The sequence below is a fragment of the Micropterus salmoides genome, unplaced genomic scaffold (genome assembly GCF_014851395.1).
Source record: "Micropterus salmoides isolate LMB-PRFRI ecotype aquatic unplaced genomic scaffold, ASM1485139v1 Ms_hic_scaffold_17, whole genome shotgun sequence".
Classification (NCBI taxonomy): domain Eukaryota; kingdom Metazoa; phylum Chordata; class Actinopteri; order Centrarchiformes; family Centrarchidae; genus Micropterus; species Micropterus salmoides.
The window spans coordinates 23,576,065-23,594,865 of record NW_024040817.1 but is presented as its reverse complement, the minus strand read 5'-3'; the positions used below and the strand labels follow the sequence as shown (position 1 = coordinate 23,594,865).

Genomic DNA, 18,801 nt, shown 5'->3' with positions numbered 1-18,801 from the left:
GATGTGTCCGCAGACGTTTTTTGTTTAGCAGCCTTGTGAGTGCAGGTATTGACCGATTAATCAGCCACTATATCCCTTAATTGCCCATCTGTTCTCCGCCTTCACCCTTCTTTTCTAAATGCCTTAAACAATTTCATACAATGCAATTTCAGAAAACAAAAACCATTAAAGGAAATAATTAATTAAAGGGAGTATTATGACTAACTGATGCCGCTAGACAGTCCTCTCTGGTTCAGTCATCTCCTTTTTGGTGAGCCAAGAAAGCAAAAGAAAAGGCAAATGGAAAAAAACGCAAGCATCTGCTCTGATGTTGTTTAATCATTTTGAGAAACGTGTATGGAAGACAGTGAGTTCTATGTATAGAAGGTAGCAGAATGAAAGGCAGCCGACAGGCATGGCTGATGTGCAAACATTGATTGTTCTTTGTCTGAGTTAAAAAGAAGTCACCCAGGTAGCACTCTTCACTGATAAAACTGACAGCAAAGCTCTCAATGGCATCACAATTTCAATAAACGCTGCAACATAACAAAATCCCAAACCAGCAGCAGAGAAGAGATGACAATGAAGAGAGAATGGTGTTCCCATCTTCTCTCTGTATGGTTAGAGGCAAAACAAAAACAGCTTGGATTTTCCTTTTTGGTTCCAAAGATGCTGATTTCCTGAAGTGACAGTTTTTTTAGTTTTTCCCCCCTTTTCATAAGGACAACTACTCTCTAAGCCAGTGACAAACAATATATGTGACACTTTTAGAACAAAATATCTCTAACAAAAAAGAGATTTATCGGGCCTTCAAGCAAGTGGAGCTCACAGTTCTGGACAGAGTGATACAATACTCTAGGTTGACCCAATTGGCAAGTTCTGAAAAACTGCATTATTGGTTGGTACAACGTAGCACAGCCGACTAAAAACCATCTACAGTTGCAAAGAAAAAAAGAGGATGGAAAAACAGCCAACGCATAACCCTAATAAGCACTTGTCACGCAATTCCAAACATAATCTGCACCCAACTACTGTGTAATAACAACATGAAAAGCCAGGAAAGCATAATTAAACCATGTCAAGCTGCAAAACCATGTTGTGAAAGGAAGTCGTGCTCTGTTGGATTTTATGGCTGCAGGTCTCTTCGCCCAGAAACGAGTTCAGAACAAGCTGAGGCTCTCAAATGTGACTATTAAATTCATACCCTTGTAACTTTTTTTTTACCGGCAAATGCATCATGCCTACTAATTAAGGCATCACTCCAATAGGTTGTGCTCACATTTTATATGGAAACTAGTTACAGCAAGAATATGTGGTGGTCACAGCCGGAAAACCAAAAGGCTGTTACAGTTCAGTTTTACAAGCCAGTGTCAGTGGTGAGGGAAATGAAGTTGTATTTCTGGAAATGCTATCAGAGAGTGACCCATGGTGTATGGTTTGCCAGGTGTCTGCTTTTTACACAATAGCCATTGGACAATGCTGACATGACGAGTGAGGGTTCAGAGGTTGATTTCCCGTGGGGTGTTCAGTCCCTCTCCCTTTCCTTTTCTTCAGCATGTAAAGCGAGTGTCTGTCGATATAGCCCTGAAGAAAGCTTAAAATCCAGCAGAAAACACACTTTATTTCCCTTCCTGTAATACATTCTCTACCACCTAAAGTTGTACACGATGTGTTTGTGTGAGATGTGTTTGTATGTAGGTGCTGGAAAGAGAGCAAGTGAGGGAAGAGAAGTATTGTAAACTTACTCGGTGGGGCGTAGGAGTGCAGTCTTGCCCAGGCGGAGGATGACGGGTCCTCGAGGGTTGCGGATCTTCTTGACATCTGCACTCTTGAGCAAGGAGAATCGCCTCACCAGATTAAAACCTGACAACAAAATGGCATTCATCAGCACCCACGTGAATAAAAGTCAGAAAAGAATAGCTGTCTGTCTGCGTATTTGAGTTTATCTTTTCACCAGTGATATTGTGCTTGGCCGTCTGAGGAAACTTCCACTCATCCACTTGTAACGTTGGGCACTGTACATCTGTGGAGACAAAGAGAAGACATGAGCATTATGCAAGAAAATACAGTCAAAAAGTAAAAACAACAAAAACTGTAATTCAAGCATTCATCAGATGTCAAGAAGAGTACATCAGTCTTTGGAGAAGATATCCCAAAAGTAACTTTTCACGATTGCTGGGTGAAATGGACAGAGTTTGTGCAAGAGAGAACAAGCAACTTCAAAGATACATACATTTGAGGGTAACAGAAATATTGATCTGGAAGAAAGAGAGAGGGAGTTGGTGGGGGTGAAAGAGAGTCAAAAAAAGAGTGTAAAACACAGAGAGCAAGATGAAATGAGGGCAAAGCTGTGCAGGGAGGAACACAGCCCAGTCTGACAGGTTGTCTAGCACCAAGCTTGTCTGTCGCGGTAGCCTCCGTTTGATGGATATGTTCTCACCCTGTCAGGGGAGGTTACAAAGAAAAGTGTTGCCTGTCAGAGCGGTCTGCCTGACTACAGGGGGGAGATGTGAGATGTGTAGAAAAACCGGGCAAGTACAGGTGGACATATGCCCTGTGAATCACTGTGATCCACGGTTAATTGATCTCCTTGGGGCCAAGGACCAAGGCCCCAAGCAAGACATTCTACGGGGCACAGTTTTTCAAAAGTGTATTTTTTTGATACACACTATGACTGCAGAGAATATGGAAGCAGGTGGTGCCCTGAATTAACCAAAAATAAAACCTTATAATTTTCTCTGAGCTGTGCTGCTGTCAGTAATATTCTAAATCATTAATGTTTGCTTTATGCCAAACCTGAAGGTCAGATATTTTAATCTAACCTTATTCAATACTGCCCCATGCACACTGTCAAGTGCTGTCCACGTGGACCAGAAAAGAGTTATTCTCTCTGTATCTAAAGAGAAGAAAGGTGTTTTTTTTTATCACCATTCCAAAACCAAAAACACACAAAGTATAAGGACTAGGTTGAACTGCATGTTTATATCGTTTAAGGTAAGCCGCAAACGTTAGCATGCCTGGCTAACTAGCTACCTGCATTAGTAACCTAGTAACCTAAACTTGCATTAAATACAAATACGTATGCTAAACTCATTGGTTATGCCTCACTTGATTTATTAACTCAGAAAGCATTTTCCAGATAGGTTTATGATCTCAATGGGTAGTTTCAAATGTTCTTTGATATAGAATGATGTTCATTTTGTAAGGATAGTCCCATTTAGAGTGAAATAGATGATAAAGCAAAGAATGCTTTAGGGTGTTGCTACCTTATGGTCACTTTTGGCTCCAATAAAACAAGTTGGCAATGGCCAAAATGCCAGACCCAATGCTTCAAAACTGTAGCCCACAAACCTATGTGTGGCTACGTCCACTTCGTTTATACAGTCTATGGTTTTTCTGTGGTTAAACATTTCAATTACTTTTTTTATCTGTAACAATGTACTATAATACTTCATAACAATAATAATAATAATAATAATAATAATAATAATACAGGCTCTATCCTGCAGTACACAAACAAATGCTACACAAATGCTTCTTTCTTTTCCATGTCTTTTCCATGGATTAACAACTGATGGCGATGCAATTTTTTTTGCATGGGACATGCAGCTTTAGCCTTTATTACATCATGTATGTAGCTTTCATGCGCATATTCAACACCCTTTTTGTTTTAAAGCAAATCATCTGGAAATATTAGAAAGTCAGCTGGATATAAAGTTTTTACCGTGTTAGCCTTAGTGTGGTCAAATTATGCTAATTTTTTAGGTTCATAATTTTATTTACAGGTTGTACAAGAATAGGTTTCCATGGTTTCAAAATACACACACAAAAAAAAAAATTGTACTGCACATTGCTGCAGCTCCACTTTTCACCCTGTGTGTTGAATGCTCTGTTTTAAGCTACGAAGTGATGCATCTCACTTCTACAAGATCTTTGTTGGGAGTTGCACATGTTCAGTACCTAATTAAGGACTACTAGCCAATCAGCAGCAGAGTTGGGCGGGTCCTGAGAAGCCGCTAAATACGGCTTTGGTTCAGCTGTGCGTGTTCCTGGAGCAGCTTAGGAACACAGACTGGAGCAAACGTTTCAGACTGGTAAGTTATTGGGATGTCTTGTCACTGTGTGTGCTGCTGCTTCCACCGGTGTTTTTGAGGGCGTGCCAAGCATTACAACACGTGTTACGACATGACGCAACATGGTAACGGAAGAAAAAGGGGGTCTAAAAGGAACGCCCTTTAGGGTGGACCTAGGCCTTTTCACAAAAAAGAGATAACACAATGAAGGAAAGGGAAAAAGGCAGAAAGCATAATATGACCTCTTTAAATTACAGTAGGTAGTGAAAGTTCATTTCAGCTGACAAAATTCATGATTGTCAGCTAGAAATGAGAAGCATACATTAGTTTACGTCTGTGTAACACAGAAAACCCGTTGTTTAAAAAATTACTGCAAAAAAGTGGTAAATCTGTAATGTACAAGAATGGAAAACTTGACAGGGATAGCAACAGTAACTAAGAGGGATGGGGCTTAGTTAACGGTAATTGTGTATGCAGGAGAATAAAATTAAAGAGGCACTAACTTTTGTTTGAAGGTCTCTATTGATTGGTGCTGTTAGAGAAGAAGACAAAAGCCTGAGGAAAAGGCTCTTCAAACAAAAGTAATGTTTTTGTCTCTCCTAGCTTTATGGAATCGGTGTAATAAAGTTGTTGAGAATGTCTTTTTGATGAAACAGTGAGTGCACTGCATGGAGAGTTGCCTTGAAGCATGCAACAACAACACACTGTTGTGTCTATTTCCAACCACAATTTAACTTTATCCAAGCTGGAAGTCACATCAAAACGAGGGGAAAGAGCATTATATAATTAATAAAATAAAACATCCAACTGACTTTAATTAAGAGCTAGGAATTTAATTTCACGGAAGCCGACTCAAGAAAGAATTAAATCACATTTAGCGCTTCATCACCTACTGTATTATCAAGTTCATCACTTGACACCCTGCAGCTTCTGTTCATCTTGGCTTCAAAAAGACAGACAGTTTCAAAGCGCAGGACATTTCAGCCTGCCTGCCTGCACAGTCTGTTATTGCTGTCTACGAGTAAAAATTCAAGGTGTGAAAAGAGAGTAAACTGTGGTGTTATGGGAAGCTGAGAGAAACTTCAGATGAAAAATCAAAGAAATTACATGAATTGAATGTGACTTCCGAACAAAGTAACAGATAACAGTGTAGAGAACAGGAAGTATCAAACACAAGTTTAGAGTCTTCTGAGCCCTCTGATACTCTCGCTCAGTCTATCTTACACACACGCACACACAGACACACACACAATCAAACATACTGTATTTATAACTTTACTGGTCCATCCTGAAGTCTTATCTGCTAACTCAGCACAAAGCATACTTTCTGCAGTCTCACAAAGACACTGCTGCCTTCAAAAAAAGACTCATACAGTACATATTCACACACAGCCATCACAGGTTTTTTGAAGTCAAGAGATGGTAAGATCTACCTTTTGTTGTCACTTAATCTTACTTTTTTTGTGTGTGTTTGTGTGTGTGTGTGCGTGTGTGTGTGGGGGGGGGTCATCACCACTCCGTTTCCATCAGACAGAATTAAGATAAAGGCTTTGTCAGGAGTAATCCTTGCTGGAGGCAAGTGGGCAGCCCAATGGTAAAGTTAAGCAATAGAATAGAAGAGAAGGTGAAGAGAGGAGGAAGAGTGAACACAAGAGAGCAGACAGGGGGGCGGGGGGGCGTTTGAGGAAAACTAACTTGCCCTCTGGGCAACACCCAGACGTTCTGAGGTGACTGGCTGACTATAGGACTTCTTTCATGAGATAACGACATTAAATGACATGCTGGTCTTATAGTAAGACTATGTCAACTCTCTAGCGGCCATTTTAGAACATCTCAAACTCTACTTGTCAAACTCATGCTCTCTCGTACATCAGCCGAGCGACACAACATGTATGCTTGTGTGCAGGAGTGCCAACCAATAGTCTCTATTCCGCTCCACAATGTAAACAAACTTTTAATGGAGGAGAAGTGATTACAGCTGCCAACTAGTGATGTGTCGGTCACTAGGTTGCTCTATGAGCCAGCTCTTTTAAGTGAACAATGGAAGCTGGTGTTCTGATGATTTATGTTACCTTGTTGAAAAATGCCACCTTAATGCAAATCGATAGCGTGTAACCCTAACTCTAACCACAACGGCATGCAAAGAACTGCAAAGTAGCACATCTCGACAGGTGGCATAATTGAACACCAGCACCCACCTGAGAGCCGATTTCGCCAAGCACGATCCGGCTGCCATCTATGAGCTGTAATTCCCATCACAGACAACAGCATCCTAACACTTTACAATATACGTGTAAACCCAGATATACATTTGTTTGGCCCCTTGGTGGCAACATGGCAAGTTGCAAACACAACAGTGACAAATTATCACCTTATAAAGTTGATACAGCAAATGTGTTAGCAGTTACAGTCATACTGGAGGACACAAAGCCTTCATTTGGAATTCTGCTCTGACCAACTCTAATATTCACTCTTGTTTTAGCTCTATTTTGGCCCAGCTAGTCGCTACCTTTGTCCATCTGTCAGTTGGTGCGGGGCAAACAGCTGCGGTCCATAAAACCAAAACAATGAGCTGAAAGATGATAAAATGTTCCATATAGCACAGCTTAAACTGATGAAAGTTGAGTATAAAGCCTGACAATGTAAAGGTTGGCTTTAAAAACTGAGGATGAGATGTCCTACAGTGTGTACTGAATTCAAAAACTTCAAAGCTACAATCATGTGACACTCAGATTTACAGCTAAATGACAGATTACATAGTGAATGATCTGCGTTTGAATATAGGTAAATCACATTGTTAAACAACATTAAAACAGTTGTTACCACTTTTAAACCTGTGATTCAAGTTAAATGCTGTGATTACTTGTAAAAGCATCACACTTTTTCCTCACGCTCATGGGAGAAACAAGTTGTTTCTACATAACTCAGAGGATGGTTGATATTTTAGTGCACTGTTGCGTACTCAGGCTCTTTGGCACTTTGGCAGAGGACACACTGTGGAACTTGAACCCCATTTCCTCTCAAGCTGTGATCAAAGGAAAGTGCTTGCTTGTTGACAAGCTAATTAGCACATAGTATGAGTTCCACTCCAGGATCCTGCTAGTAGCTGCATGTAGCCTTAAAGAGATTGGATGGTCTTGGCTGGGTTCACTTTCTCTTTGATGGGTTGTGTTTGAGTCTTGCCAAAGCAGGTAATGATACTACACTGGCAGTCATGCAACACACTGCTGTGAGTGTTCCCCCAAGTCTCCACCTTGCCAAAGATAAAAATTCAGGACATTTTAAGTCTTGAGAGAAGTGAAACACTACTTTTTGATGTATACCGACTTACACTTAACTTGGAGGGTGTCCAAGTAAAAGGTGTCAGACAGGGACAACCTGGGAAAATGTAATTATTATAAATGTGCCAATATTCAGAATGTAGGGAAACTCAAATATAACTTAGGCCAATGACTAGACAAAGATCGATCACTCAGGCATTCATTACAACAATGTACGTGTAAAGTATCAACTCAACTCTAGCTGACCCACTGCAATATCCCAGCTAAAATAAGTAATGTGTGACCTTTCTTGCATTGTTACTGATATTTAACAACCTTTCAGAAGGTTTAGGAATCAATGATGGTATTATCTACCAGTGCCTTGTTGTGTGGCCAGGGTACACTGAAACTAACTGTCGGAGTATTAATTCTGTTTTCGTAGCAGCAAACACTTGGCTTGGAATGCTTTCATTAGGAAAAAGAGGTCAGAAGGGTGTTCACAGTGTGGTTTGTAACAAGAGAGGGTATGGTAGTTATTGAATGTGCTTTACAATGTGGCATTCCAATATAATTGGACTGGGCTGCTTATCAGCAAAAACTTTGACTCAGAGGGAGAGTCTTGCAGGTCCCGGAGGTATAAATACATCCACCATATGGATTGAGTGGGGTGTGCTGCTAATGTAGTTGATTGATTCAATACAATGATTCAATGTAGCCAATGTGTGGCTAAAATGAGGGGGGAAATGACAAACTGAGAGGGTGCTATTGGGGTTGGAGGGAATGAGACAGAGGGAGAGTGTGTGAGACAAGAGAGAACATTCTTGGTTGTTTTCCAGAGATAAAATTGCAGTACAGAGGAGTGGAGAGACTTAAAACACTGGCCTTTAGAGGGATGAGCTCACTCATTTTCCCCTTGCAGGCCTCTGGCTCACATTCAATACACTTTCACAAGTTCACACACACATAGGCTAGACTCATGACACACACATTTACAAGCTTTTCACAATGATAAGCTTAAGACAGGAAATGCAGAATCCTTTACACTCGAGTTAGATTGTGTTGTTTGACAATGTCTGGCAACCTGTGTGCTGGTGAGTATGTGTGTGTGCATACACATATTATGCATACTGTGCAGCCTCTGACATGTATAGCAATTGTGAGTCGCTTTGGATAAAAGCATCAGCTAATTAAGTAAATGTAATTCCTCGGATCACATTTGTCACTAGTTGGTAAATTTGATGTAATGTGCTACTTTACTGAGTACTCATGCTTTTTCTAAGCGCTTCTGACAAAACTTGCAATGCACATTTTCTTCTTTAGAGAGCAGAGACATCACAGGACAGGTTCATTCATGAAGCACCCACCCTAAAGCAGTTACAGTATAAGTGTTTTTCTCAAGTTCATTCCTTGCAAGTGACGTTTACACACCGCCCGTTATGGCCTACAAACTAGCCTAGTCACACCCATTACCCATCAGCAGTGGAGATGGAGTAAAGATGGCTAAGGGTCTGTATCAAATTCTCTAAAGGACAAATGTTAACATGGCATACTCATGGTCTTGACCAAACTAATGGTTAATAAAGTCAAGATAACGATAACATGAAATGAACAATGAAAGCTGCACACCTCAATATTTTTATATTAACATTGAATTAAATGACTCCCCTCGAGGTAATGTGATAGGGGTCACTCATAGTAACAAACCCAAAATGATGACCTGACTCTGCAGTTCCTGCCAACTACACGCAGCGTTTTAATGTGTTTTACCGACTTCATTGTTTTGGTTCAGTTTTGCTACTGATGGCAGACACACAACGTTAGCGACTAGCTGGGGAAGAAGCGTTTACCAGCTAAATAACCAGACATTTCAGTTGGTGGAGAGAGAACTAAAATGAGAGTGAATATTAACACATAATTATACACTTACATTTGTCGGTGGCCAGAAACTCGATACCAAAAGAATGCTAATGTTGCTCTGTGTCTGCTGGATTTGTAAATCCAAAATGCTAATACTTCTAGCCATGTCAATTTTATAAGGAGATGAGTCAATGTTGTGTACAGCGTGTTCTGGTGCCCCCATGTAGCTGAAAAAAATAACCAAATGCTCCTATCCTATGCTCCCAGCCTTTCTGATATTTTAATAGTGTACACTTCATATTAAGAAAGTCAACCGTATGTGAAGCAATACCTCACATATTGCTTGCTTATTAGTAGTACAAACAAGGGACTGCAGTATGTAATCAGCATCATTATCAGCATAGAAGAAAATCATACAGCCGGTTTTATCAATTATATCCTAATCAGAAATAAGATTCTCCTAACCTGTAGATTTGTTTTTCTGCTGCAAGCTGCTTGTCTTCTCTAACTTCTGTTTGTGCAAATGTGCTTATTACTACTGCAATTACTTGGCACCAGAAAGCATACAACTTAGCTGAAACACAGACAGAGGGAAACTGAGTCAAAACAAATCAATACATAAATCCATTACTTCAAACTGTGTATGGTCTGTTGTGCACAAAAAAAACCCATATCAGCAACACTTTACCAAAGGCAGCAGCAATTTAATTTAACTATAGGGACTGGTCTCTCTGGCTGGTACACTGCAGAAGTGCAGTGCAATCATCCGGCTCCACTCTTCAACACTAGTTTTCCTTAAACCTGCTTCCTTGCTGTAATGTCAGCAAATTACCAGTAAGAAGAGATTTGAATGAGTCAGAGGAATAGTGATAGTGTGTGTGTGTGTGTGTGTGTGTGTGTGTGTGTGTGTGTGTGTGTGTGGTGCTTGCTGTGACAAAGTGTTATAGCTGCACTTGAAAAAGCACTTTCTTCCAACCACTGGGGGAAAGGACTCAAGGGAGCTGCAAGCTGACTCTGTCTCAGCTGAAAAGCTCTGACTAGGGTCTCCCAGGAGGGACCTCCTCCTCCGCAAAGCTCCCTTCAGAGCTCCACGAACTATAGAGGATTGCTCGACCCCCCAAGTGATATCACAGAGCCGGCCCCTGAGAACACACTGACAGTGTGATGAGGGAGTATGACAGTTCAGAACGAAAATAAGTAAATAAATAAATAAATAACAGAAGGCAATAAAAGAGATTTCTCTTCACCTCTCTGCCTCTTGATTTCTTGGTTGTCTGTTTCTGTCTCTGTCTCTGTCATACCCATACACCACATACATACACCTTGATACAAATAGAAACACATTCTCTCCACCACGCCAACACACACACACTAGCATTTCAACATGCTCGTAATGTCATGTAAGCACATTCAAAATCATACAAACTCATGTTCTTCCTATACAAAATACACAGAAAGACAGAATGATTGATGGTTTGTGAAGAGGAACACAACCGCACATGGTAAACACACACGTCTCCTTGCCACAGCCTACCACCCCGCCACCAACAGCTAGCATCAAATGCACATACTCTGTAATTACAGCTGCACCATCACACACACAGGGCACAGACGGACACAGTTTCATCAAACTCAGATGGGTTGCAAAGAGAGACCAGTTGGTCAAGCATGGAATGTTTGATAAAAGAGTTAACCAGTGTTAAGTGTTTTTGGTTTTGTGACGTTTTAGACTTTTTGTGAAAGCAACAGTTTAACATCTTTCTTGCCAAAAGTTACATGAGAAGATTCATACTACTCTCATGTCTGTACGGTTAATATAAAGGTACAGTCAGCAGCTAGCTAGCTAAGGTTAGCAAGCAAGCTCACTTGGTAAGATGTTACATCTCGTTTGTTTAATCTGTACAAAAACCAGCATGTTAAAATGACAAGTTGTGGTTTTATGTGGGGTACTGTGTATGTTGAATATTGTTAAAGTAAGACAATTAATTTGTCCTGAACATTTTTTGAACTCCAGCAGGGCAGAAGAAACTCACCTTGCTCTGATGTCAGCGTGTCACATGACCCGAAGCTGAGGGCCAACAGAGTCAGAGAGGAGCAGAGAAGCCACATGGTTTCACTCCTCCGAAAACACCTCACCCCACCTCACCTCACCTCAGCCACCAGCTGATGGATGAAAAAAGAAAAAGAGCATGTCAAAAAAGTTAAATCCTTCCTACATTCTGTGAGCATGCCATACCAGTCTGCTCACTCTGCCGCCAGCTGCACATTATGCTTGACTCCTAAATAGACGTTGATGTATATTTATGAGTCAGTCACAGTTGATGTGTTAATTATGTGGTATGATGCAGGCTTTGTCAGTGGCATATGAATTAACCAGAATGTCCCTCATTAAGGAGTGTAACTCTATAAAGTCTGATCATAGTCATTATCCTGTCCATCTGGTTGGCCTTTGACTTGGCAGCTGCTACACACGCACACCCACATGCATGTAAATATGAGTACACTTAAGTGCACATACACACACGGGACCATATCTAGGAAACCATTCTTAAAGTAAACAAAGTACAAATACTGCTGTAAACAAATACCTACTGCATCTGCAAGACAACAAAGCAAAGTGCACACATGAAAGTAAAATGATTTACAAGCTGGCTGGCCGTTCCACAGTCAAACAGACAGCGGGGCCAAAACACACAAACACATCTGGAGACTATTCCACTGGAGCCATGGTTGTGTTGCACCAGATGCTTCCACGTGGCCCAACAACAACACACACACACACACACACACACACACACACACACAGATTAAAATGTGTGCCACGGCTAAATAATCATTATATTCTGTCTCCACAGTCCCTCTCCCTTAATACAACCCCTATTTCATAAAAATCACAAAAGAATGCATGCACATAAGGACACCAACACGGCCCACTCTGACTCGCATAAACACATCCCAGCTGACCTGGACTTGCCCTCAGCATGTGTACAGACCCCATAACTCTGCAGTGTTTACAGGTACAGCAGGGCCTCAAGGCAGGCAGGCTAGCAGACTGTGTCTCTATACACACACCTGTCCCGTCTGCCAGGAGAAATGACCCCCGCTCTCCCCCGGGGGTACACAATGTGGCACTCCTGCCTGGCCGAGGACACGGTGTAAATACCATCTAGCCTGACCTGACTGCCTGCAGCATGCTGCTAACAGACAATGCGGTGGAGGACAATGTTTCAAATTATGTTCGGGAATAACAAGGACAGCTTGACATGCCCCACATTGTGAATTATACATTCAATTTTGGGGACTGCTGGCTCAAGGTGTGGTTGCTTCCCTTATTTTCTTACAAGGCCAGGTTACCATTTTCTGAAAAGATCTTTGCAAGACACTGTAAAATCATGCTATGGCGCAAGTCATCTCTGTGCACAACATAGACACTTTTTATCTAAAAGTAGCTGCAAGCTAAACAACTAGAAGATTTTGATTTTTTTTTAGTTTTCAGGCTAGCCTCAGATGGCTGAGTTTGAGCACTCTAAAGCTGCAGCCATTATTATAGGCTTCATGCCACATGATCACAGTAATAAGAAAGCTCACACAGTACATAATACATAATGCATCACAGTCCAGAGAACACAGAACACAGGCTAAAGGAAAAGTAACAGCTCATTGCTATTTTTGTCTGGCCATAATCCAGAACAATTTAATAGGCTTCCTAATATGTGTTGCTATGGATGTCTCTCTTTGTCCTCTCTCTGCACTCCATCTGCAGCACCATGGCCACCCAGCTGGCTATAGCAGATAAAGACAGTAAAGGGTTAGGCCACTGGGCTTGGCCGTAGGGCTGGCCATGAGCCCGGTAAGCAGGCCTGCGAGTGATCGGGTCACCGAGTACAAAGCCAGTACAGGAAAGAAAACAATGACAGATTTGAAAGTCTTCCAGGATTACAAGCCTTAAGACCACTGCCGGACAGAAGTGATGACCAACAGTCACAAACACAACACAGCCCTCATTTATGTTTCAGCTTGGACATTTTTTTTTTTTTACAACAACAATGTGTCTCCCTTGAAGACGCAGAGCTGCTCCATAGCTCCAGGAGTCGTTTTGGCTCTAGGTCCAGACCTATTGTCTATTTTCTATTTCCAGTACAGCTATCAGTTCCAGTACTTGTAATAGCTTGCATTTACGGACAAAAGAGGCACTGATACTGTCCTATGTAACAATGGAAGTAATTTGTGCTCAGTGCTTAGCAATTTTTGCTGTCACACATTTCATCATCATTGCCACCTTCTTACAGATGGAACAACAGCCCCAACACAAGCCTGTTTAGAGGAACACTGACAGAGTTAAATGAAACATGTCCTTTCTATGGCCTCACAAGAGAATTGCTTATTAGGCACCCCAGACACAGATGATTAAATGACAGTGAACCAGGAGCCCACTGTTTAGACTGCTTTGCATCTCTTTAAATGGGAGAACCCGGCATAAATGTGTCAGTCATGTAATATTTGACGGTTCACTGCCTTTCCAGCTGTCTCTCCCAGCATACTGCAGCAAGAAGATTGATGGACAGCTCAATCGCAGGGTATCTGCTTCCAATATACCCTGCTCTATCTCACACATACAAACACACACAGTAGAGAGTGGTTTTGGTGCTGGGCTGTGAAAACAACCTCCGGTCTTTGGGGCTGTGACCCTGACTGAATCCTCCTGAGGAAGTCTTCTCTCGGCAGAGGATGTGTAGGAAAGTGCACTAAAAGTTGACTGGATTGCAGCAATAAAACAGAAGGGCTGCATAATAAGTAGACAAGTAGGTGCAAATGCATCCATTCATTGATATAGAAACATGTACAGTACAGCATGTGTGCCACAGAAGGCAAAAGGGGCAGATATACGAAGACAGATATACGAAGACAGACCGATAGGTAGAAAGATATGAATGCTAACACACAGAGACACAAGGAATCTTTCTACCATGCACTATTGCAATAAGCAGAAGAAAAAAAACAAGACGACAACAACTGAAATTCAATTCTGTTAATTCTTGTTGTTGTGAGCAGGGTTTGTTCTTATTGGAAGAAAACTGGAATGATTGTTGGACTGTTAACAGCCATGTGACTATAAAAAGAATAAGTGATTTAGAAAGACGACTAAGTCTACAGCCGTGCTAGCAGGTTTATGAGGCAGAACTTAAGGCCAATTAAGGCCAATTACTGCATCAGTGTGGCTGCAAGTGTCCGTGTGGCGTAAATGTCGTCAGCTGCCACAGTCTGCCAGGGTCTGCACTCAATGTCCACACTACAAGCGTGCTAACTGCGAATGTGCTACACAATGTGCTACACAAGTAACGTGGAGGCTTGTTTCATGAACTGTATGTATGTACGGTATTCCCATCCTTGGTGCTATTGTTAAGCAGTTGCACACCATTTTTATTTTATTTTACAGCCAAATACAACAAACAAAGGAGTTCTTCTTGGCCCCAAATGTGAAGCTCATGGCGCTTGTGCTACAGGAAAAGTCACAGTATCAGTTAGTAGAACTACAACTGATAGCAAACCAACTCTACAAACCACAAATGTTTCTGCCAAAAGTTGTGCCAATCGGTCAAGTGGATGTTAAGCTATTTCACAGGATAAGTGAAAACTTTGACCGGCTCGTGGTGCTATAGGAATAGGAAAAGTTAGGGGATCACCAGACTCATGAACTCATGAAGAATCATCCTCTGGGGACCATGAATGTCTGTACAAACTTTTATGTCAATCCATCCAAAAGTTGTGGAGGTATTTCAGTCTGGACCAAAGCAGTCGACCAACTGACTGACAGACATTGCCATCCAAAGCCATGCTGCTAGCATGGCAAAAAAATAAATAGCTGGATGTTTGACATTAGTCAATATGCTGCCATCTTTTCAGACACTCCCAGAGTTCTTTTTGCCAGATGGGAGATGTCAGATGCTTCTTTCTACTGTAAAAGGTACTGATATGTCATGATAAACACGACATGTACACGTACACTCTTGGCTCAGGAACTGAAGCAGATGTGCTTCAGGCCAATCCTGAAAGCGCATAGAAGGCCTGTCACAACAGGAAGCTAGGGGTGAATAAAAGATAAATAAACATGCCTTGAGGCTTTGATAGACACTCTAGATATCCACTGACCGGGAGTAATAGAAATTGGAAATTAGCAAAGGTAATATCCAAACCTGTATGACAATCAAGAGAGACTGAGGCAAGTTTTTACTAGTGTATTTGTGAATAAGAAACAGGCCAGCACAGTTGCAGATTGTGAACAAAAGTAGGGAGTGTAAAATCCATTCAATCCTCTCTTTGCTCATCTAGCCTGTCCTCACCAGAAAAATACAGCATATGCAGCAGCTTACGGCCCATAATTACGTACATTGTTAGGCTGTCACCTCTAGAGGTCATATGACGGTAGCAAAGGAAGAAGTCACATGACGTAGAATAAAGAGCAACAAAGTCTGCGTAAGGAGGTGGATGGGGGGGTCAAACACAAACACAGGACTTTCACTCAGGAGAATGAGGTTCGAGTCCTGTGTGAAAGAAAGTTAAAGATATACGTCACCTGAGTTATGTAATGCACTTATTTTAACCCATACCACAATCTTGCCCAAACCTGCAATGCAACATACTTACTCCATGCTATTTTTTTTGCCTATGGCAAAGGCATGACCAGCCCTGCTATGCCTCTGATGGGCTTACCCTGATATTCTTACCCTAGCCCTAACCAGTCACTCCTCTTGCCTAAACCTAACCAACCCAATCATGAAGGCAATGAGTGCTAGTCAATAAGAAGCAGAGTAGGGTGGTTCATGCCTTTACCATCCTAGGCAAAAAAATATTACTAGTATTTTCCAATGCTCGTACATGTCGTTTTGGGGAATGGTCATATATGTCGTTTTGGGACAACTGACAGTTGACCTATTTTGTCGTTTAGGTATGAGGACATGCTCAAGGCTGCCTCAAAGTTCCACTGCCATGGATAGTTTGGGTCCACATATAAAAGTAATGACGTAAATAAAGTCTGATGACATGAACTAGTTGGCCTAAAGCCCATGCTATGCATGGTTGAGAAGGCCTTCAGCAGGCAGTTGACCTGCTGCTTAACTTTACATTTCTGATAGCTTAACGTTGCTGACCGGAATATGCAAAGAGTCAAGTGGATGATACAATTAGCTGCAGGCCCATAGCACCGGCTACATTGGAAGCAGTAAGTAAAACAGACACTGCAAGGCCCACAGCTAATGCAGTGTGCATGTGCAGCCTGCGTGAGGTTAAGTGAGCAACACTTAATGTGTAGTTAAATTCTAGGACACCAATTTGTAACATTTACAAGGCTGTATTCCCCAAGGTCTGAAGAGGGAGTAGAACCTCTTACTGCAGGGGAGAAAAAGTGTCCCTGGAGGTAGGCTACAGGAGCATTCATGGTTTTCCACATTTTTTAATGTCTATGGTCCTCAGATTATGTTTTTGTTGAAATTACCCTTCAAGAGAAGATCTCTGTTAACTGAAGGTCAGAACGTAGCAATGGAGAGAATGACATAGCTGATCAGAGAAATAAATTCTCTTCATTCTCTCAAGAAGGCAGCTCTGAGTTTCAACATTGAGCTGCTGGGGGGGGGCACAGACGGGATGCAAAAGCCAGCAAACATGGGATGGCTGAGTCATGAGAAAAACAGATGTGACTGTGGCATTCATGAGTTCTCCTCACAGTTTGTGTCCCTCCTCAGGACTTTTTCTTTCTTCCCAGGTAACGTTAGAGGAAAGAAGTAAGATGTAGGACACTGATGTCAAATCTGTGCAGGGCTATGCTCAGACGTCACTACGTGAATGATATGCATGTAGCGGATCCCATACACAGCCATGCACTGAGGCTTTTCCATGCCACAGGGTCTGGATTCAAGCCACATACATTTACAACTCAGCCCAAACTGTGTTGTAAGAATGGAATCGGATAAGAATGGAAAATCAGCATCACTTTTGCCAGCAGCTGTATCAACTAGTTGTGGTTTAAAAGTTTTAAAGAAACACAAAAATACTGCGATGTGTCAGGGGCTACTCAGCAGACATAACTTTAATAACTTTTATTTCTCCCCTGGGAGAAAGTGAGTTTATCATGTTTACATTTCATGGTATTTTATCTCCTAAAATCATTACACTTTTCTTTAGTAGCTGCTCAAAAGTGAGTTTACAGTGAGTTAGTGGTGTATTTCGTCATCTGCTGTAGCCTATAATGCGCCTGTATTCCCATGTGATGTAGCCTCCTGTGTTAAGCAGCCTTAGTCTGGTCTGTTGCCGATATAAACCGACTGCAAAAGTTTCACTACAAACTGCAGTCTTCCATCACTGCCTTACTGCAACGTTTCGTTGCCCAAAACACAAACTTTTTCAAACGTCGCTTTTATCGGCTACGTTTCAAGCACCGTAAACATGTCCATAAAAGTCAATAAAAGCCTTACCTTAAACTATTGATAAATCCCCCAAATTTGCGACCACATTAATCCGTTAATGAATGCGTATGTATCCAGGGACCAGATTGGAAATCTAGTGGGGCGATGCAAATCAAATGTAATCCACTGAATGTTTTTCTTGAGGCTTCTTCCACAGAGAAGGAAAGAAGAAAAAAGTTCCTGCAAGATTGTCCGTGTCCAACTTTTCCCCTCCCTCTCTACCGCTGCTGCACAATCTAAATCCCAAGTCCCCCCCACTCCACTCCCCCCTCTCTCTGTTTCTCCTTACTTTTTCTCTCGCTCTCTTTCTCTTCCCCGTGCCTGTCTCTATCTCTGCACCTCCCTCTCTCCCCCTCTGTGTCTCCCTTCCCCTCTCTGTGGGATATCCCTCAGTGAAACGTGTGGTGACATCACCTTGTCCACAAGGCTGGAAAATGAGCCTTGGGCATCTCTCTAATCCCTACCAACTTCTTCCAGGCCTCTACCCTCTCTTTGCCCTCCCCACCCTTTCCCCCACCCTCTCCTCCTCATGCTCCCTCCATCTCTCCCTCACCTCTCACTGTTTGATTCATGGCTTACTGGAGGGTAAGGAAGACTTGCTTCCATTCTGTCTGGGTTAAAGCACTGTATTAAGACAAGAAATAGGAATAATAGCAGCACGCACTGCATTATTGAGAAGAATTTACTCCATTAAAATTAACGAACTTACTTATCATACTTACCTTTGATTGACGGCCTGGTCCACAGCTTCCATATTGTTTTATCACTGGGTTTTTATTGCATCCAATCCATAAAGTGGCCCTCAGTTGCAGCCCCTGACCATTCAGAACACTCGTCTTAATAGCCACATAAATTCCACCTTTATTGTCAGTAAGTAAATAGTTCAGGAGGCGAATAAATATCACTTTGGCATTTGATTTATGTGTGCCTCCCCCACTGATGTGGATGAACAGGTACTGAGGAGTGCTCCCATCTTCAAGGTATTTATTTCTGTCCTCTGCTCAGAGGTCAACTTTCCTACCAAGCCATTATCTTTCACTTTCTCATTAGCTTCAACCTCCAGCTCAGAAAAAGTATAAACAGCATAATGAGAGAGAAAGCTCAACAACAACAACTTGGTGAATTCCAGCAAAGCCCATTTGGACCAAGAGGTTTAGGCTCCATCAATGACTT

General features: G+C 41.8%; 1 protein-coding gene across 3 annotated transcripts in view; it reads right to left on the bottom strand.

The window, feature by feature from the left end:
- col16a1 (collagen, type XVI, alpha 1) overlaps positions 1 to 17,852 on the bottom strand; it is a 70,356-nt gene extending 52,504 nt beyond the window's left edge. For all 3 annotated transcript variants that reach the window (XM_038724751.1, XM_038724753.1, XM_038724752.1), the window contains exons 1-4: positions 17,638 to 17,852; positions 11,203 to 11,332; positions 1,934 to 2,002; positions 1,725 to 1,842 (exon numbers count right to left, since the gene is read on the bottom strand). In XM_038724751.1, the coding sequence (XP_038580679.1) occupies positions 1,725 to 1,842; positions 1,934 to 2,002; positions 11,203 to 11,278 (263 nt within the window). In that variant the 5' untranslated portion in view covers positions 11,279 to 11,332; positions 17,638 to 17,852. The remainder of the gene's footprint in view (positions 1 to 1,724; positions 1,843 to 1,933; positions 2,003 to 11,202; positions 11,333 to 17,637) is intronic.
- Positions 17,853 to 18,801: the final 949 nt, after the last annotated feature.